The sequence below is a fragment of the Melanerpes formicivorus genome, unplaced genomic scaffold, assembly GCF_026170545.1.
Source record: "Melanerpes formicivorus ecotype bairdi unplaced genomic scaffold, bMelFor1.0.p_v2 SCAF_25, whole genome shotgun sequence".
Classification (NCBI taxonomy): domain Eukaryota; kingdom Metazoa; phylum Chordata; class Aves; order Piciformes; family Picidae; genus Melanerpes; species Melanerpes formicivorus.
In genome coordinates this window covers 5,966,934-5,985,658 of record NW_027142377.1, presented here as the reverse complement: position 1 = coordinate 5,985,658, position 18,725 = coordinate 5,966,934, and the positions used below count along the sequence as shown (strand labels likewise).

Here is an 18,725-nt window from a genome sequence, read left to right as displayed (position 1 = left end):
TTTGTTAAGGTGTTTTGATGCTCAAGTCCTATCCTGCCTCAGAGAAGTAACTTGTCTATCCAGACGGTTGTTTTCCTACTGAGTTTTTAATTCCCCTACTTGTAAAACCAGCAGCACAAATCCTGATTTCTTCTTTCCCAGTTGTTCTTGAGAAATTCTGCTTTCCCCATCATTAAATTGTTCATTTTTTACTATGGTGTTTCACATTTTGCTTTCCTGTCTGTCTGTGGTATGCCATAAGATTTGTATTTAAATTCCATTTAAAAGAAATAGCATAAATCCAGCTAAAACTTGGACTGCATGAACAGAATTGACAACGATTTTCTCTGTCATTCCCCTTCTGAAATACACTTTAGTCCCATGCCATAATAGGACTATCCTGGAGGCCTACAGTTACAACTGAACATGTTCATAAATCTCAGCATAATTAGAATAATATGCAAATTATTCTAATGGTATGCAGCTTCTAGGTAAGAACGTGTGAATGTTGTCCATTACATTTGTGATCCTTTAAAAAGGGTCCTGATGTATTGTGCCTTCCAGAAGCCTTCATCAAAACTGTTGCTGTCATCTCGAGAACCAATGATGGCCTAAGACTGTTTCTGAAGTTTTAACACGTTAAGATTGAAGACTGTGCTGTATTTTATATGATCCAGAAATGTTCAGGGGCACATCCATTCTGACAGGGGATATGTGTCTCATTATTAAACTGTATCCATTTATAACCTATGCAAAATCCTGGCTTTGTCTGAAGCTGTTGTACTATATATTGGGAGAAGTTCTGAGATCCAATGATGATTCAGTTATGAAGGTTAGTGAATAAGATCTCTGTGTTCACCTACAGGTTTTTTTTCCACAAGCAAATTTTGCAGGGAGAGCAATTTAATTCTAGTTGTAACACTTTCTGATGTTCTTTGCAAAGTCCTTGTGTCAGAAATTGAGTTGGTTGGTTTCTACATGCAGATTTTAGCTCAGAATCCACAGTGAGGAAAAAAAGAATCACTAACAGTCTGGTTGGATCCACTCAAGTATCTTCTCATTCACTTACAGTCTTGATCTCAACCAATCCTAGTTTCTTGTTAAAATGTCTATCAAATCCATACAAGGAGTTTCTAGATGCTATATCACTTCTAGAATTAGTAGAAACTAAGAGCCTTTGAAGTGATACCACTTCATCCTCATCTGTTTTCTTTGTTTGTTCATTATTAAAACCCAAGCCATAAATTTGAATGATATTTTGATGTGGCCAGACAGTGTGAATCTTGTCACTTACCATAACCTTCAGAAATAATGGCAAACTCTTGCTGCAACTTGATACCATGAACTATGTCAGGACTGTGGTAACCGAGCCATTTCATCCAGTCCTTTTGTTGTATTCACTGTGCCTACCTTTCTACTCTGCAATTGCAGTAATTTTAGGAAGTATCTTCTCCTGTTTTGTAAGTATCTCTCTGGGTAGTGTACTTCTTTGTCTCATGATTTGACATTAAGCAACTCTGGTTTTGCCTTCTTACCTTCTTAGTTGAGTCCGCTTCAAATTTTCTTGCAGTAATGGCAGAGTAATGAGTGTATCAGGGATAGGTACTGCTTTCTCTGTCGTGTTTCTTGCTCTTGCTTGCAATATACATGTGTAAAGCCATTGGGAGGAAAGTTTACTACGTGATTATTTTTGTCTCCTGTGTACCATTCATTGTAAGTGCCCTAGAGAGTTGGTATTGGACTGTAACTGTTATGGTTTATATTCAAGTTTCTGAAACACAGAGTTCTAACCAGTGTTTTCACAGATTTTTGTCCCCATTATCACATTGCATTTCATGGTTCGCTACTGGCATTTGTTCTGAGTCTGGGTGCATGACTCCGAGCTTCTGTACTGTAAAGAGATGTATGTGGCTTTCCTTTTCACAAACTCTGTGGTATGACTGTTCTGCAACATGCTGGACTAAATTCATACCAGATGAAAACCTGTACTCATCTATAGCTTTTGTGAAATTTGCACATGACAGACAGTTTGCTTAATAGCTGCAAACAAACATTCACAGATTCTGGAATAAGCGTTGCTTGTAGTGTGTTCAGAGCTATAAATTCACATCCTAATGTGTCAAATGAATGTAAATACCTGCACACAAATTTACCAAACTGAGACAAAGAAACGCATACTTTCCAAGCTCATCTCTGTTCTAGTTTGGACCTCTTGCCACTGCAGCCTCTAGACTTCTACCAGCTCCTTTTCTTCCTGAAAAGGGTCCTGAGTTAAGTCTTATGCATCCTTCCAACCACCTATGTTGCACTCAAAAGTATCATTTTAACATCAAAGTCTGAAAATTATATAGTAAGGGTATTGGTTTTGTAATGCTTTCTATTTAACTATTTCTGATGTTTGTCATTCACATCTGCACTTTCATTCTATTAGTGTCATAGTGGGTATTGCAGGACTTGATTTTGGTGCTGAAAGCATTTATTATAAGGTGAATGCATTGGAGTGCTTACTGGAAAAAGGATGCAAGTCTGGAAGGTGAAGATCTTGTATTTTCATACATTCATTGGTATTTACCTGGAGTGAGCTGTGATTAATTTGTACAGAGAGGATAAAAGTTTTTGTTCAGTAATTGGATGACAATTTATTAGCAAGTCAGAAAACCATTTCCTGGTGCTTATGAAAATATGGGTGCAAGGAGCCAGTCTTCACACAAACACCAAGTAGCAGAACAGAAAATGCATCAGTTAATACTGTTTACAGGGAGCAAACTTTTCTGCATTCCTGAGCAGTTGAGTTCTCAACCTCTGGGAAGCACATGGACTCCTAAGTTGTTGTGGAGGTGTCTTATATTTCCTAAAGCTTCTAGACAGTCTTGGAAATTTTATTTTTAGTCCTTATCAATTCCCTTACTGCCAGGTACATTTTGAAACTTGGGCAGAAATCAATAGTCAGTCTAAAGAATGATTCTGCAGACACACAGTAATACAAGCTAACATTTTTTTGGCTTGATTGCTATTTATAGTTTGTGTTGTCTGAAGATTATACTTTCTTTTGGCTCTGTCATATTGCAAGAGTCTGTGACCTTCATTTTAATGCTTTCTAGACTTTAGGTGTTGTCTATGCAGTTCAGTAAACAATGAATTCCCCATGCAACCAGTTCTGGTTTACATTTTAGAAACTTGAGCCTGTAGGAGCTGAAATGTGTTGTAGCAGAAAAGAAACCACATACATAAAAGTTATCATTGCCAGTAACCGGAGATTTGTAGTTTTACTGAAGAGAAGTAATTGCAATTCAGGTCAGCATTGTATCCATGATAGGAAATTTCTGATTCTTCTTTCCCTGCAGACTGCATGCCACCATTTAGTATTCCCCGGTGTCTATTGTATGCCTAGGTATGGTGATTTGGGGAAAACCTAATGATTATGACAGTCAACCTGGTGGGTTTGCATAGATCTTGATGGTTTTATTCTTTGAGACCCAGCCTTTTGATGGCAATCATTCACAGGGGACAGAATTGCACACTAGCCACTTTGAACTACAATTATCCAGTGACAAGCTCTGAGTAGGATTCAGCTGGACCATACCCTTCTGACAGCTAAAATGGAACCCTGTGGTACTCCATCTTTGGCTTCTGCTCCAGTAGGGTAGATGCCTCTATAGGTCCTGCTTTCCCCACCTGTCTGTCTCACATCCTTGGACATCTAATATCACCTACGTTTACAGTCTTGTCCCTGGTGCTTTTCTTCTAATGTTAGGGCAGAAGAATCTGTTAAGAATCAAATCTTCTGCAAACAGTCAGATGTTGCATCAACGATTATTAGTTTGTTCTGCCAATTCTTAGCTGTAGCAATTCATTAATTTGATCAAGATTTCGAAATGGTCTCAAAATCTATCAGATATTGAGCAAATGCAGCTATTTCATGGTTCACAATTTCCAACACATGTCTCTTCATATATATATGAAGAGTCCTCATAAACTGAGGGGGAGTAAAATCAACTTTCATCAGCCTCTGCATCAGATTTTATTCCTGCTTGGGATCGTATGTGTAAGGATAAAGACTATTATTCTCCCACTAGTTTTATATCAAGAATATAGCAGCTGCACCTAATGCTGCTGTGTTGGAAGAGGCATAATAGCTCAGAAGCTATTTAACTAAAAACAGGCTTCACAAAGCAGTTTAGGACTTCTGGACTTCTATAGAGTTTGTTGCCTTTACAGAACAGGCTTGCATGAAAACAAGTCTGAATGGGTCTCAGTTTCCTTGACCCAACTCTGTCCACATAGATTCACTCCTAAATTATGCCACCATGTGAAGTTACCTATTGGCTAGTAAATTTATCTGGGCCAACACACATTTAATACTGTGGCACTGTCTATGCTATTCAGTTCTTACCCTTTCTCTCAATACAAATATGGCTCATGCCAACTAGCACTATTCCAGAGGCTGCAGGACCAAAATGCAATGAAAAAAATTCTCTTCTCACTTCAAGAGTAGTATGAGCAAACATTTGAGTATCATTTGATCTGTGCTAATGCAAATATCATGCTTTGTAACTATTTCTTTTCAATGGATTACTAGGAGTCTGCTTAATAAACTTCAAGAATAGCTTACATTATTACTAGAATAAGCTATTTTGATTAACATTTTCTATCTCTTTATATCCAGTATTTTGATGCCCACTCTAATAGCACTGTTAGATTGGGTGTTAATTTCTCCTTTTTAAAAGCTGAGGGCATTCAGAAGGGGATTCTTCATTAGGGGAGAGTTTCAAAATACTTTGGGTAACTATGGAATAAAGGGATCTAAGAGGTATGGCACTTAAAACTGACTTTACTGTATTGGCATCCTTCCTGTTGAGTTCTTGGAATCAAAATCTTGCCCAGGAATTCTCTTGCTGTGATTGTCTTACTGGAAACCAATTTGCAGCTGTGGCTTAAGGCCTCTGCCAAATCCGCTGACACAGATTCTCTGTAACTATGTTCTACAGAGTTAAAAGGCCAGGCTGCCAGTGTGGCCTTTGGTATCAAGAGAGTACAGGAGAGCACGATTTAGTAAGCTAAGCAGAGAATCAACAGACAGAACTGGCATATTCAGATGTTGCTTTTGGTTTCTGAGAAGCCAATAAAATCCTAGATTTGTCAAACTCGTGGCAAAACAGCCATTTGTTTTGAATGTCAATATAGCCTTTCTGCATTGGATGTCTTTGCATTGTGTTAGTAGATTCTATATATTTGTTCCCAGAAACTATGCTCATGTAGCAGACTACTGAGAAACTATTTTGATTTGGAATGCCAAGAGAACTTTTAAAACAAGCCAGTAAAATATGGATTAATGTATCACAAAACATATTTATGCAAGATTTTTAAAGGAAACTGAACAAAAAATTGCTGAGTAACTCTGGGCTACTGACTAAGCTAGCCTTTTTGCCAGAGAAAAGAGGGCTTACTAATGAGAAATGGTTTTTGAAAACAGGGAAGTGCAGGGAGTGGTGTCCCCCAGGGGTCTCTTCCTGTACCTGTGCTGTCTCACATGATGAGAGTACTCTGGAAAAATAGGCAACAATATGTGTTGACAATCCAAAATTCTTTAGAGTAGTAAAAATTAGCTCTACACCACAAGCATTGCAGAAAGTTCTTGTTGGTAGTGTGCCAGGATGATAAAACAGTAGACAAAATTGCAGGCCATTAAATAACAGAAAGTGAATGAGTTGAAGAGGAAACAGTCTTAAGAATGCACAAATAGTAGCGTGCTGTAAATTAGATGTGTATTGCAACCAAGGAAAGATATATTGTAATCATAAGAGATACTTCTGAAACTGTGAACTTCTGCAAGTAAGGGAAATAGAAAGCTGACAATACCTTAAAAGGGGATTTGCAGATGTAGAAACTCATACTGTTGCCCCAAGTGTTAGAATGCAATTTTAATTCCCTCCCTCTGCATCTCAAAAAGGTATTCTGGAGCTTTACAGAGTGAAAAGGAAGTTGAGCCTCAAATCTATCTATATATAAAGACTTTATTTTTTAAATCTGTGTGAGGACAAGGATGCTGTAGTAGATTACAATCCTTAGATTCAGGTTCTTCAGTTTAGGAAGAGAGACAAGTGGAGAAGCAGAGGTCATTTAAGTACAAAAAAAAATGTAAGTTGTATAATTGGTTGAGTGGAAAAGCTAACCAGACATCAATGGTTAAAGTAAATTGTCCAATTACATTATCAGGCAAATTGTTGAAATTGACAATTCACTGCTGCAGTATTTGGATTCAAAACTGATGAATAAATTTGTATTTCTCCCCCAGTGACTATTAAATGTGATAACACAATCTCAGGCTGATGAAATCTCAAAGCCACTGATTGCTGGAATTTGGAACAGTATGCTAGGGAATTTATCATTCAGGTTTGGGGTTTGGTTTGGTTCATTTTGAATCTTTGGCAAATCTTCTGCTATATAGGATTGCAACAGTTGAGGTATGGAGCTAGAAAATATACTGCCTGCTATAGGTGTTATTACAGATGATGATATACTTGTGAGTGTACAACTCAGCAAAGCACCCAGTGTGTAACTAGTGATCTCTGAATCATTTCAGACATTTGTAGAAGATTTTGGTGCCAGCAACAGCTTAATTACATCTATCTTCACTGTCTAGATGCTTTAAATGCACAGTTCCAAATTCTTCTTAGATAAAATTTCTTGATAAAAGTAGAAAATCAGCAGTAAGGTGACGCAAAATAGAAATCATTCATCCACTGACCATTTAGGTTAGCTGAAATTATTGGACTTCCTCATGATGTTCAGTCGCCCGCACCCCAATGCTTGGATTTAAAGTACAGCACCAAAGCACCCAACTGGCGCTCTCCAGAGGCAGCAAATTCTCTTGTTTTGGGTATCCCAGTCCTGAGACTCTCTATATATTTTGGGAGGGTCTCTAGGATGAATGCACTTTGTTTTCCTCACTTCTGTTTTCATACAAGATGTCCTGTTTTTTTAAGTTGTTCTCCCAGCCTTGGACTGACTTTTGAAGACTCATCATTCATGGACCAGACAGTATGGGTCACAGTCTGGCTCCATGTTCTTAGTACTTTGCTGCTATTAATGCCTTTTACTGCTAGCTATTTGTATAAAGGATAATAGATTACACTGATTACATGTTTAAATGCATATATCATACTGACTGCATAAAACAGCAGCAGCTGAAAAGAGAGTTCCACAAAAGAGTTACACTGTGCAGGAAGAGTTTTGCAGTGCAGAGCTTTGATATGAGCTTCCCAGGAAGATAGATAAAAAAGCATTTCCTAATAAAATCATTGAACAGAATAATCATCCTAATTCTCTCCTCGGGGTTCAGGTGCATTATCACATCATCACAGTTTGACAAGCTACAATGTTGATTGAATTGACATAGATGACCATAAGTAGGTTCCTAGCCCGTGGCAAATGTAAGGTAATATGACTGAGCTTAATCCTGATTAAATACTTTATCTTGTCACTGTGCACACAGCTGTTGTGGCTCATGTGAAGTATGAATTGACCATGTATTTAACTCATCCTCATATAATGTTTTTCATGGTAAATAAGTTGCTCTAAAAGAGCAATTAGCTTGATGTAGGATCTTTGCTTCAAACGCCTACCCACACCTGATGAGAGCTAGCCCTGTATCCCTTCTTCCTCCCAGGTCAGTAAGTCTTTTCAAAGACTAAGTGTGGTTCAGGCCCATCAGCAATTTTTTCCTTTTATGGGTTTCCCTCAAAATTATTATAGGCTATGTTGTGGTGAACTCTTTCATTCCGTCCCCCTCTTTCTTTTTCCCCCCTCCCCTTTTCTTTGTCTTGCTTGGGTTTTGGTTTTTTTTTCCTTCTTTCCTCTTTCTTCATTCACTCTTGTATCTTCTTTCCCTCTAATTCTTTGAGAATAAAGACATTTTAATGCTGTGTGCAGATCAATAACACTCTAATGAACACTCTAAATGAAATGAATTTGCAGTTGTTCTTAATATGGTTATTCTATTTCAGCTTGCTGTATTGCACAAATAGATCACCTACTCATTTTTAGTTCCTCCAGGCTGAAATGTATTAATAGTATGTCTTCATATGGCGGTAGTCTTGTATCTGAAGGGGGCCTACAGGAAGGCTGGGGAAGGACTTCTCAGGATCTCAGGTAGTGATAGGACTAGAGGGAATGGGATGAAGCTGGAGGTGGGGAGATTCAGGCTGGATGTGAGGAGGAGGTTCTTCACCATGAGAGTGTTGAAACCCTGGAATGTGTTGTCCAGGGAGGTGGTCGAGGCCCCATCCCTGGAGGTGTTTAAGATCAGGCTGGATGAGGCTCTGGGCAGCCTGATCTAGTGTGGGGTGTCCCTGCCCATGGCAGGGGGGTTGGAACTAGATGATCCTTGTGGTCGCTTCCAACCCTGAATGATACTATGATACTATGATAATAGGCTGAAATTCTATGTCTTGTGTCTGTCTTTTTTTCTGTTTGGGAAGTTTTGTGGAGTTGTCATTTTGGGTTTTTTTTTTTTCTTCTTTGGTTTTTTGTTGTTTGTTGGTTTGGGGTTTTTTACAGAGAGCCCTAATTTCTGTGGATTGCATTTGGTTATTTTTGAAGAGGCAGGTTTGCTGTTACGAGACACTAACTTTAAATGTTGTCACATTTTGGAGAAATAAGGGAGTTAGCTTTCTTCCAAAGAAGAGTCCAATAAGCCTATTGAATATATGTTGGTTTAAGAAGACTACAAGTGAGAAACTCAGATTCTTTAATTTGAAAATGGAAATTTTAGAATATTTTCAAGACAAAATATTTCATCCACCTGCAGTTGCAATTTTCTAGAAGTTGCTTGTAACAGATTCACTAATTCCAATTATACTCTTAGAAATATGGTCAAGGTCAGTGAAAATATGATTTAAAGCATTTGTGGAATCAGACCAGAAATAGGAGGATGGGATCATAGCTGTTTTGGATACTTCCTCAGATCTGAAGAACATCATAAAGGTGCCCTATATTAGACAGGGTTTGTTGCATATAGGTTAATTGCTGCAACAGGTTACGCAAGACCCAGAAGCAGAGTCAGGCACAGTGTTGGTGCGTTTTTAATGCTGCCCTTCCCTTTTTATAGTTCTGACTTGCAAGACCAGGGCATTGTTGTTTCCATTTAGCTAACTTAGAAATAATTGTCCAATTGCACAATAATATTTTGCCAATCTTTCAAAAGTTTTACATGTTTCAAAATAGACAAGGGAGTGGTGTTGAAGACACCTGCAGTTGAGGACATCAGTGGAGATGAGAGAAAATGGAAGATATTTGTAGTGGCCAATAACAACTGCACTGTTAAAGGTCCTCTTCTTCATCTGATACAGAGTGGAGTCTGAATGTGTCTCCTATTTTGTGGCACATTAGAGGGAAAGATTTGCTTAAGGTGAAAGTTTTGATGAGATGCAATTCATTAATCACAAGTTTCTGTTCTGTATTTTCAGAAGAATGGCGTATCAAATGGAACTCTCTACAAAAAAACATTTATTGAGCACTTTGAACAGGCACCAATGTATGTTGCTGTTCTTACTTTCCTGGGTTTTGGAGTGGGAACGATATTTGGCTACCTGCGAGATTTTATGAGAGCCTGGGGACTAGAAAAACGTAACATTGCTGCAGAAAGAGAAGAACAAAAAGTATGTATGAAAAGACATTATGTATCCACAGCTGAGTTTCCCTGCTTGCATGTTTTGTGTGATAACCTACCCAAATAATAAGGCACACAGTTTTCAACTTAGGGAAGACTGCATGGGGATGAGAGGAATGACCTGCACTGCAATGCAGTTAAACATGTATGAATATGTGCCTGTATATATATATGTAAATGCACAATTTTCACCCACATGTGTTTTTATCTTGTTCTAAGGGTGTTTGAATAGTCACTCTTTGTAAAATAGAATCGCAGTGTTTTAAGTCAATCCTCTGAAAAACAAAACTCTGAAATGCCTTCATGTTAGATTTATTATCTTTCCAAATTTCTTAAACCCCCATTTTCCTCCGTGCTATCTTAGTTCGTCCTTTACAGTGATAGGCAGTGCTGAAATCTTTGTATTTGCTGACTCAGATTGCTGAAACGCCAATCACAGAGCACCTAAGAATTACCCAAGAGCTTCTAGCATCCTAGAAGTTCTACAATCTGGTCCAACAAAACAATAACATTCACCCCTTTAAAAAAAAGCCACCATTATATTTCAAAGGAATTAAAATAAGATATTAGCTGATTGCAGTTCTTTGTGACATGGCTGTTACAACTCTCTGTTTGCTAATTAATCAGTTTATCCTTTTTGATGAGAATGACTTGGGTACAGAAGTGGACATCTTCCTAGCAACATAACCCTGTACATGTTTTCAAACCAGGATTTTGTGCCACTTTATCAAGATTTTGAGAACTTTTTTACCAGAAACCTCTATATGAGAATACGGGATAACTGGAATCGTCCAATTTGCAGTGTCCCAGGGCCACAATTTGACCTCATGGAACGCGTAACAGATGATTACAACTGGACATTTAGGTGAGTCAGCTTATATTCTGCAGCTGTCAGCTTTCTAAGAATACTCCTGATATGGGAAGTTCTGTCTGAAAAGATTTCTTTACTGTGAGGGTGACGAAACACTGGAACAGGCTGCCTAGAGAGGTTGTGAAGTTTCCATCTCTGGAGATATTCAAAACCTGCCTGGATGTGGTCCCATGCAACCTCTTCTAGGTGAACCTCCTTTAGCAGGGAGATTGGACTGGAGCTCCAGAGGTCCCTTTCCATCCCTACCATTCCATGATTACGTGTTCCTGTGATCTGCAACAGCAAGCTGCACCTAGCCCCTCATGCCTAGACCCCTGACTAATACACACCAGCATTTTTTACTTTTGTTTCTGAAATCAGTTGAGTGCTGACAATCTTTCTTCTGAAAATTGTTTGGAAATGCAGTGTGGAAGGGACTGCATTCTATAACAGATGGATTTTGCTTGGCTGCATCAGCACAAGTAGGCTTATGCTTCATTTATAACAACAGACCTTTGAACAGAATATTGCAGCAGAATTTGTTGTTATCCCTTGGTTAGGATTTAAATCATAATTTCTTGTGTTGCATAAATGTGGCCTCTTACATAAGTCTTTGTCAGTGAGTTTCAGGCACTTTACAGTTTGAAGATTTCAGTGTATTGCAAATCTTGCTGAGGTAGATATGGAAATTCACCACATAAAGAATGTCTAGGTTGATTATATTTCAGATTATTGAGGAGGTATCATAGTGTTTCTACACCACTTTCTTCCTCTTTAGTTTCTCTGTGTATGAACACTTTTGACTTTAAGGAAGCTGTTGACAATTTGTTTGGGAAATGGTGTTTCTGAGTTGTTACCTACATAAAGTTTTAGATCTGTTTATTTATATTCATAAAAGCACCATTTCACCCAATACCAGTATATTGCCATCTACAGCTTGAAATCTGTAAAACGGCCTAAACAGGAGGTAGTATTTAGTTAGGAAAAGGAAAGGCTGGGTAAGCTTTTAGGACATTGAACTATCAAGATTGTAAATTCCCAAATAGGAATCTGACAGTGCAACCAAATTTGGAGGGAGAAATTTTGGCAATTCTTCTTTTCTTTTTGTTTGGGATTGGAGGTAAAATTGCACTATTCTTCAACATTTGTTTTAATCTTAGGTTTACAGGAAGGACTATCAAGAATGTAATCAATATGGGTTCTTATAACTACCTCGGCTTTGCAGAAACAGATGTTAATGCATTGAAAACAGTGACCAGAGAGTTACAAAAATATGGGACAGGAATCTGCAGTACCAGACAGGAAATGGGTGAGTAAACAGCTGAAGGAGCATCAAAGTTTCTGTAACTAATATGCCTTTTCTTACAGCTATCTTGAACGGATTGAATGCTTAGGGGATTTCAATCACAACAGTTACTTGTTTCACTATTAGAAGGGATGTTGTGGTTTCAATTCATTGTCATGTAAGGATCTTTTTAAAAGGAAAACAGTTATTGTATTTTGGAAAAGTAAAAATAAGTGTGTCTCAGAAAGGCCTGGCATTTTTAATGATGAAAGTAACAGGGCTATTTTTTTAAAGAAGTAAAATGAACATTGAGACTAATTCTGATCAATGGTTAGCCCTGGCTCCACCAAGAACTGTATAGAATCATAGAATGGTGTGTGTTGGAGGGCACCTTTAAAAGTCATCTAGTCTGACTCCCCCGCAGTGAGCAGGGACATCTTCAAGGTGGAGCAGCCTGATCTGGTTGACCTTGAATGTTTCCAGGGATGGGTCACCTGCTGCCTCTCTGGACAACCATGTGCCAGTGTTTCACCATGTTCAGTGTAAAATATTTCTTCCTTGTATCTAGTCTAAATCTCCCCTCTTTTAGTTTAAAGCCATCACTCCTTGTTCTACCACAACATGCCCTGCTTAAAAAGATTACCTTTGTTATAGGTCCTCTCTAAATATTGAAACAAATTAAGGAAAATCCCTTCTTGACAGTAGTGTGGGTACCTTGTTTTTGTTTATGCTCTTTCCTTACCTTTCTGCTTCAGACCTGTTATGGTACACAGTTGAGCAGATTTGAAAACTTCTTCCAAGTTAAATATATATACAAAGAGACTTTAAAAAGAGAGGTAGGGAACAGTCTGTATGAAAGATTTTACAGTTTTATTATCATAATTTGCAATTTTCATCTTAGAAAAACAGAACAGAATGGATTTGTTCCTGGGCAGGAACAAAACATTTCCAAACTTTTGTTGTCCTTGTGTGACTGAGCTAAAACCTTTTCAAGTTAAAATGCAGTGAGCTGTAGGAGCCAAGGCTACATATTGTCTGTGGTGTCTAATCTAAAATAGCACCTGAACCTATTTCTAATTTCCAGCTAATTGACTTTGAATGTACTGTTCTGCCCATGGGCATTTAAGTGCTTAGTACATTCAGGGGTTTACCAAGATCTCTCTCAAAGCAATAACAAGTGTCTCTCTTTGTGAAGGATCCTTCCACTGCTTTGAGAAGATTTCAGAGATAGGAATACAGAGAAGAAACAAATAAAATTAATGCAAGAGATGCCTGAGAGTATACATAATGGTTAAACTGTCCTCTGTGGTCTTCTGCCCTAAATCCTTCTCTTGTAACTGCGGGGAGGGTAAAAAACATTGTCATAGCAGAACATTGTGCACATAGTTTACTTTCAGAATAAATCTATATGAGTGTTTTAATGTGATGGTTTATGTATTTACCAAACTGTGTTTTTATAAGGAAACTTGGTGAAGCTGAACCTTGCTAAGTGTAAAACAGTTTTTCTACATTCCCAGAAAAGTAACTCAAGATTGTATGCACATGAACTCTGCTTCAGTGAGAGCTGTGAAGCCCTGCTCATGCTTTCTCTAAAATAACAATGTACATGCCACTTGACATTCCTATTTAAGCACAAAAGCATAGGAAACTGATAAAAACAGTAGCTGATCTTCATAGATTTCTCCTCCATAAAAATGTTTAAGGCTTTTTACTCAATATTTTATTCTATGTTCCTTTAAATTACAATAATAAACCACCTTTTAAAGTACAACAGGGTTATTTGAGACACATTCCTGCGGCTTTTGTGGGACTTTCAATCTGAAAGAAAAATATTCTTTTTGTTTTAAGACTAAGCTAACTATTATCCCTTAGGAGCAAGATTGGGGTTATAAGTAACAGTTCTGTGAAAGCACTAGCTTATTGTTCAGTGGTCAGAGAGCAAATCAAATACTAGAAATTATTAGGAAGCGAATAGACAAACAAACATAGAAGCTCAATGTGCTACTTCATAAAGCTTATGTGTTACTTTGTAAAGTGGTTTGTTGTCTTCTTCAGTGCTCTGTGCTGTTGTATTCAGAAACATTTGGCAGAAGAGAAAAATGCCAGAGAAGGGCAACAAGGATCATCAAAGGCCTCAAAAGGTTCTGGATAGCAAACTATTGAGTTATCTTTCTTCAGCTGTCAGAAATGTCTGCCATCAGCTCAAAGAAGCCTAAAGGGGGGAATTGCAGAAATCTTCTCGGCATGGAAGAGTGGTCAGAGTTGGCTATACATTGTCTCTTCCACTGCAACATCTACAGGGCATTGCATGAGGGTGGTAGAAGGTTTTCCATTTACATGCAGGAGGCAGCTCTTTATACCAGCAGGTCAGAGGAACTCATTGCAAAGACAACCCCAAATGCCAAAACTTTACACTCCCTTAGATTCTAGGGAACAGTGGTCGCATATAGAGGAGAGATCATTGATAGTTCCATGAAATGCCAGAGCTACTGTCTGATTTTGGATGTCCTTATGCTGAAATGAGTTTACAATGTATGTTTGTCCTGCCTTCATTCATCCCCAAACATCAATATAAGACCACTATCAGGTGAAGGACTATGGGCAAAATTTGTTTAGCATTATTTTATGTAATTAGGTCATTAGTATTAATTTATATTATCATTTATATGCCTATAGCCATTGATGTGCAATCATTAGCACTGGGCCTGTGAACTAGCAAATCACTGTAAAAATCTGGTTTGAATCTGGAACATCGACCTACTCATTCTTATGCAGCTCAGCAGTATTTACAGTAGAGGTAGCATATGAGGAACTAATGAAGCAATAACCTGGCTGTTTACAGTTTTTCTGAGGACACTAAGATTAAAAATATGTTAAGAGAAGACACATTAAAAAGATAACAAGAAAGAGGTGCACCTATGCTTGGCACATGTCTTCTAAGAGCAGTAGTTTGAGTGAATGTGTGGAAGTAGTGGTTTGCTGATAGTGGGCAGAAGACAGGAAATGTTGGTATCATGGTCTGCTTAGAGATAAAAGATTTTTCAGTGGTCTGGTACGTGGGACAGAAGCATTCCCCAAAGGATCTTGGTGACAAAAGTGTAAGCATAAGTAAGATTCTTCTGAATATTTTGAAGCACCTGGAGATGTAGAATGAGGACTTTTTTGGTCAGAGGGACAGGCTGGGGGAGGTGATGATACTATTCACCTGGAATGGTAAGAGCCTTTTGAGCACATCTGAGAACAGCAAGGTTAAATTTACAGAAACCAGAGGAAAAGATACTGCAGGAACTGTGTGAGGTGTCAAGGACACAGAGAGACTTGCACCTGCCATGTCTGACAAAACTGACCGTGGGTGTAATTTAAATTAATGAACCTTTTGTCAGCACAGTCTCTCCTGCAGGTGCAGGAAGTCTTTTCTTTTGGGCTAGGTTGTGGGGTTTTTTTGGGGGTGGGGGCTGTTGGTGGTGGTTGGTTGGTTGATTTGTTGGTTTGGGTTTTGGTTGTGTTTGTTATTTTGGGTGGCTTTGGTTTTGTTTATTATTATTATTATTATATCTTTTGTCTAGTGCATTATAAGTCAAGAAACAAATGAAGACATTAAAAAGCTTACTTTCCAGGAATAAATGCTGAGTCTGAAATAATAATTGTTAAATATTGAAGTATTTAAGTAACTGGAATTCAAGTCACCAGAGTATTTAGAACACTGGGGTATTTCATGTAAACTAACCCCACCCTGTCACCCTCCCCCACCAAAAAAAAAGGCAACATCTCTGTACTATGTTTTATTCTTGTCTTATTAATTTTAATCTTCCTCTCAAAATATTTTGCCTTAATAAAAATCTTAGCAAATAGGAATTTAAATGAATTTGATATAGCATGTATTGCTTCTATATACTTGAAAGAATGACAACTGGAATATCCCCACACAAATCAATGCATTTTAATGGTTCAAATTGGAGCTGACTACGGTGGGAAGCAGGCTTTCAAGGTTTTTGCCAAAGCCCAGCCTGTCATGTTTGGAGTCAGCCTTGTCTAAGCAACCTAGCTTAACATTATCAAGTGAGAAGTACATAAATGTTAGTGCTTTCTCCTGCTTGCTGAATGCAGGTGATACTAACACTAGTAAAGTTATACTATTTCTTTTTTTGTTTTGTTCTGTTTTACTTTGGGTTTTGTATCAGATTATCATCCTCTGAATGCTCCTAGGCTTAAGCACAAGGGCGGTGACAGGACTGTCACCTGAGCAGCTGGTAGTTCCAATGTTCTATTTATCTCACTCACCATTATTCCTTATGGAGATGATCTATGTGAGTAACAAGAGCAAGTGTATCATTAGTGCCATTTAAGCAGCCAAGCAGGTTTCCTGCCTTTTGAAATCCTTCTCCTGTGATTATGTCATGGACCGAAAGACAAGATGGAGCCTGCACAGAACTCTTACAGAGTGATTCATTCTGGAGGGCATGGTTAGGAAATTACCTTTTAACACCTAGCTTGCAGCTTGTATGCTGTTGCAGAGCTTGCTTTTTTTCCTTTTTCATTTTTTCTCTCTTTGTCTTTCTTTCTCTTATGGTGGGGGGAAGAAAGTCTTCTTTGATTGTGGTCTGATTTCTAGAAAGCAGATCAGAAAACCTGTTAGCAGCATTTAAACTACAAAAGTAGCTCCATCTTCTTCCTTCCATTAAGTTTTAAGGCCTTGTATGACTTTCTAGCGGCATTTCAAGAAGGTGGTATTAGGCTGTTCTTTATTTTATACCACTTCAAGGCTTTAATTAGGGCCATGGCTTGTTTCAAATTCAGTCTCGTACAAGCATAAAAATAAATAACCCATTTATCAATTAGAAGAAAGAGATAAAGAGCTAAAGTTTCCATCATTTACATTTTCCAGGTAGGAAAATGCAGACATACAAATGAGAATTAGTGTGTATATGTGTGTATGTATTTCATACTCTTGACTACTTTCTGATAGGATATGGTATAAATTAGGGAAAAGTTCAAACAAGGAAATTTCCTTCTTTGTCATCTCCTACTAAGATCCTTTTCCTTTTTGTGTCTACTCTCTCATCAATAACTGATCCAGCTTATGATCAAAGGGTCAAGTTTGTTCCTGGTATCTCACCACTGCAAAAAATACACTTTGCAAAGCATGATTAAGCTCAGGAGAGTCCTCCTTCTGGCAGGTGGAACTAAAGACCTCAGGAGTAACTAAGGGTTATGTGACTCATTTAAAATCTAAACTATATCAAATATGTAATGTTAACTACGTATATGCAATTATTTAAACACTTAAGACACCGCCACCCAGGTTTTGGTATGAAGAGGCTGAACTTCAACTGTAAATTTTAGTCTTGTGTTTTTATAAAGGACAAAGGCAAAGCAAACTGGAAAATAAGAGTTAAAAACTGGAAGTTTTGATAAAATTAATCTATTCTCTTCTGAAAATCAGTAAATTATGGAGGTATATTATTGTATTTTTGATCAGCTACTGGCAACATTAAGAAAGCTTGAGCATTTCCTTTTTTTCTCAAATGCATCTCCAAACCCCACTTTTGGGGAAACTCTTTTATGCACATGCAGTAATAGACGAGATGGCTGGGATTGTTTAGCCTGAAGAAGAGGAGGCTCAGGGGTGACCTCATTGCCCTCTACAACTACCTGAAGGGTGGTTGTAGCCAGGAAGGGGTTGGCCTCTTCTCCCAGGCAACCAGCACCAGAACAAGAGGACACAGTCTCAAGCTGCACCAGGGGTGGTTTAGACTCTAGGTGAGGAGGAAGTTCTTCACCGAGTGAGTGATTCGTCATTGGAACGGGTTGCCCAGGGAGGTGGTTGAGTCATTGACCCTGGAGGCGTTCAAGGGGAGATTGGACGTGGCACTTGGTGCCATGGTCTAGGCATGGGGTCTGTGTTGATAGGTTGGATTCGATGATCCTCGAGGTCCTTTCCAACCTAAGTGATACTGTGATACTGTGATAATGTTACTGTGTGATTCTTTCCCTCTTACAAGTTTAGGCTGCTCTTGTGATGATACCATCTGCATCATCCACACTTGTAGGATGGTGAAAATAAATAACACACTTTCTATATCTTCTGCTTCTTCACCCTTATTAGAATTCTTTTGTAAAAGTTTGTATGTGTTCCAGTGACTTTTTTTTTCCACCTCTGCCAAATATCTAATGAGAGAGAGGTTGTGACCTTAAGTTTCATATATGGCAGAGAAGTTCGGGTGTTTTGCTATGTTCCTCACCCTCCTAAGGACACCTCTGCCAAACTGTGATCTTCACAGAGTCATGGTTCTTATTCACCTTGGTGAGTCACATCAGTTATCTATAGGATTTCCAGTTGCTGTTCATGTATGGAAGTGACTTGTCTGGAAATATGTTCTTTTTCTTTCAATAACTTGTCGCTTATATCAGTTTAATCCTCCATATTGCATTTAACTTGAAGTGAACAGGTATTTTCCTGCCATCTTTGGGTCTCAGAAGTGCATTTTCCACTTTCTCTCTCTATAGGCTGGCAGTGACTTTCAACCCCAGAGCATGGGGAAGCTTAAAGCCTGCCAAAGCACAGAGTGTACTTCATGTTCCCTGTCCCCAGAGTGCAGGTTAATGGAGGAAACTGGGCCAACAGATTTCGAAAAGGAGGGGATTTGCTTTGAAAAGTGGGGGAATCTGTGGAGGTGGCTAACATTGTGAAAGTCCATTTTTTATATGATCGTTGAGTTTACTTTCCATAACACAGCCACAGTTTAACCTCAGACAGCAATTAAGCACCATGCAGCCTCTTGCTTACTCCCCCACCTCAGTGGTACAGATGAGAGAACCAAAAGGAAAGTAAAACTTATTGGGTTTGAGATAAAGACAGTTTAACAGGACAGCAAAGAAAAGGAAAATAATAAGAATACAAAACAAATTGTATACAATAAAATCACTCCCCACTGGATGAA

General features: G+C 38.3%; 1 protein-coding gene across 7 annotated transcripts in view; it reads left to right on the top strand.

The window, feature by feature from the left end:
- The window catches only part of SPTLC3 (serine palmitoyltransferase long chain base subunit 3), a 112,028-nt gene that overhangs the window by 20,573 nt on the left and 72,730 nt on the right, over nt 1–18,725 (top strand). For all 7 annotated transcript variants that reach the window (XM_068153159.1, XM_068153158.1, XM_068153157.1 and 4 more), the window contains exons 2-4: nt 9,447–9,638; nt 10,360–10,514; nt 11,660–11,808. In XM_068153159.1, coding sequence (XP_068009260.1) covers nt 9,447–9,638; nt 10,360–10,514; nt 11,660–11,808 — 496 coding nt within the window. The remainder of the gene's footprint in view (nt 1–9,446; nt 9,639–10,359; nt 10,515–11,659; nt 11,809–18,725) is intronic.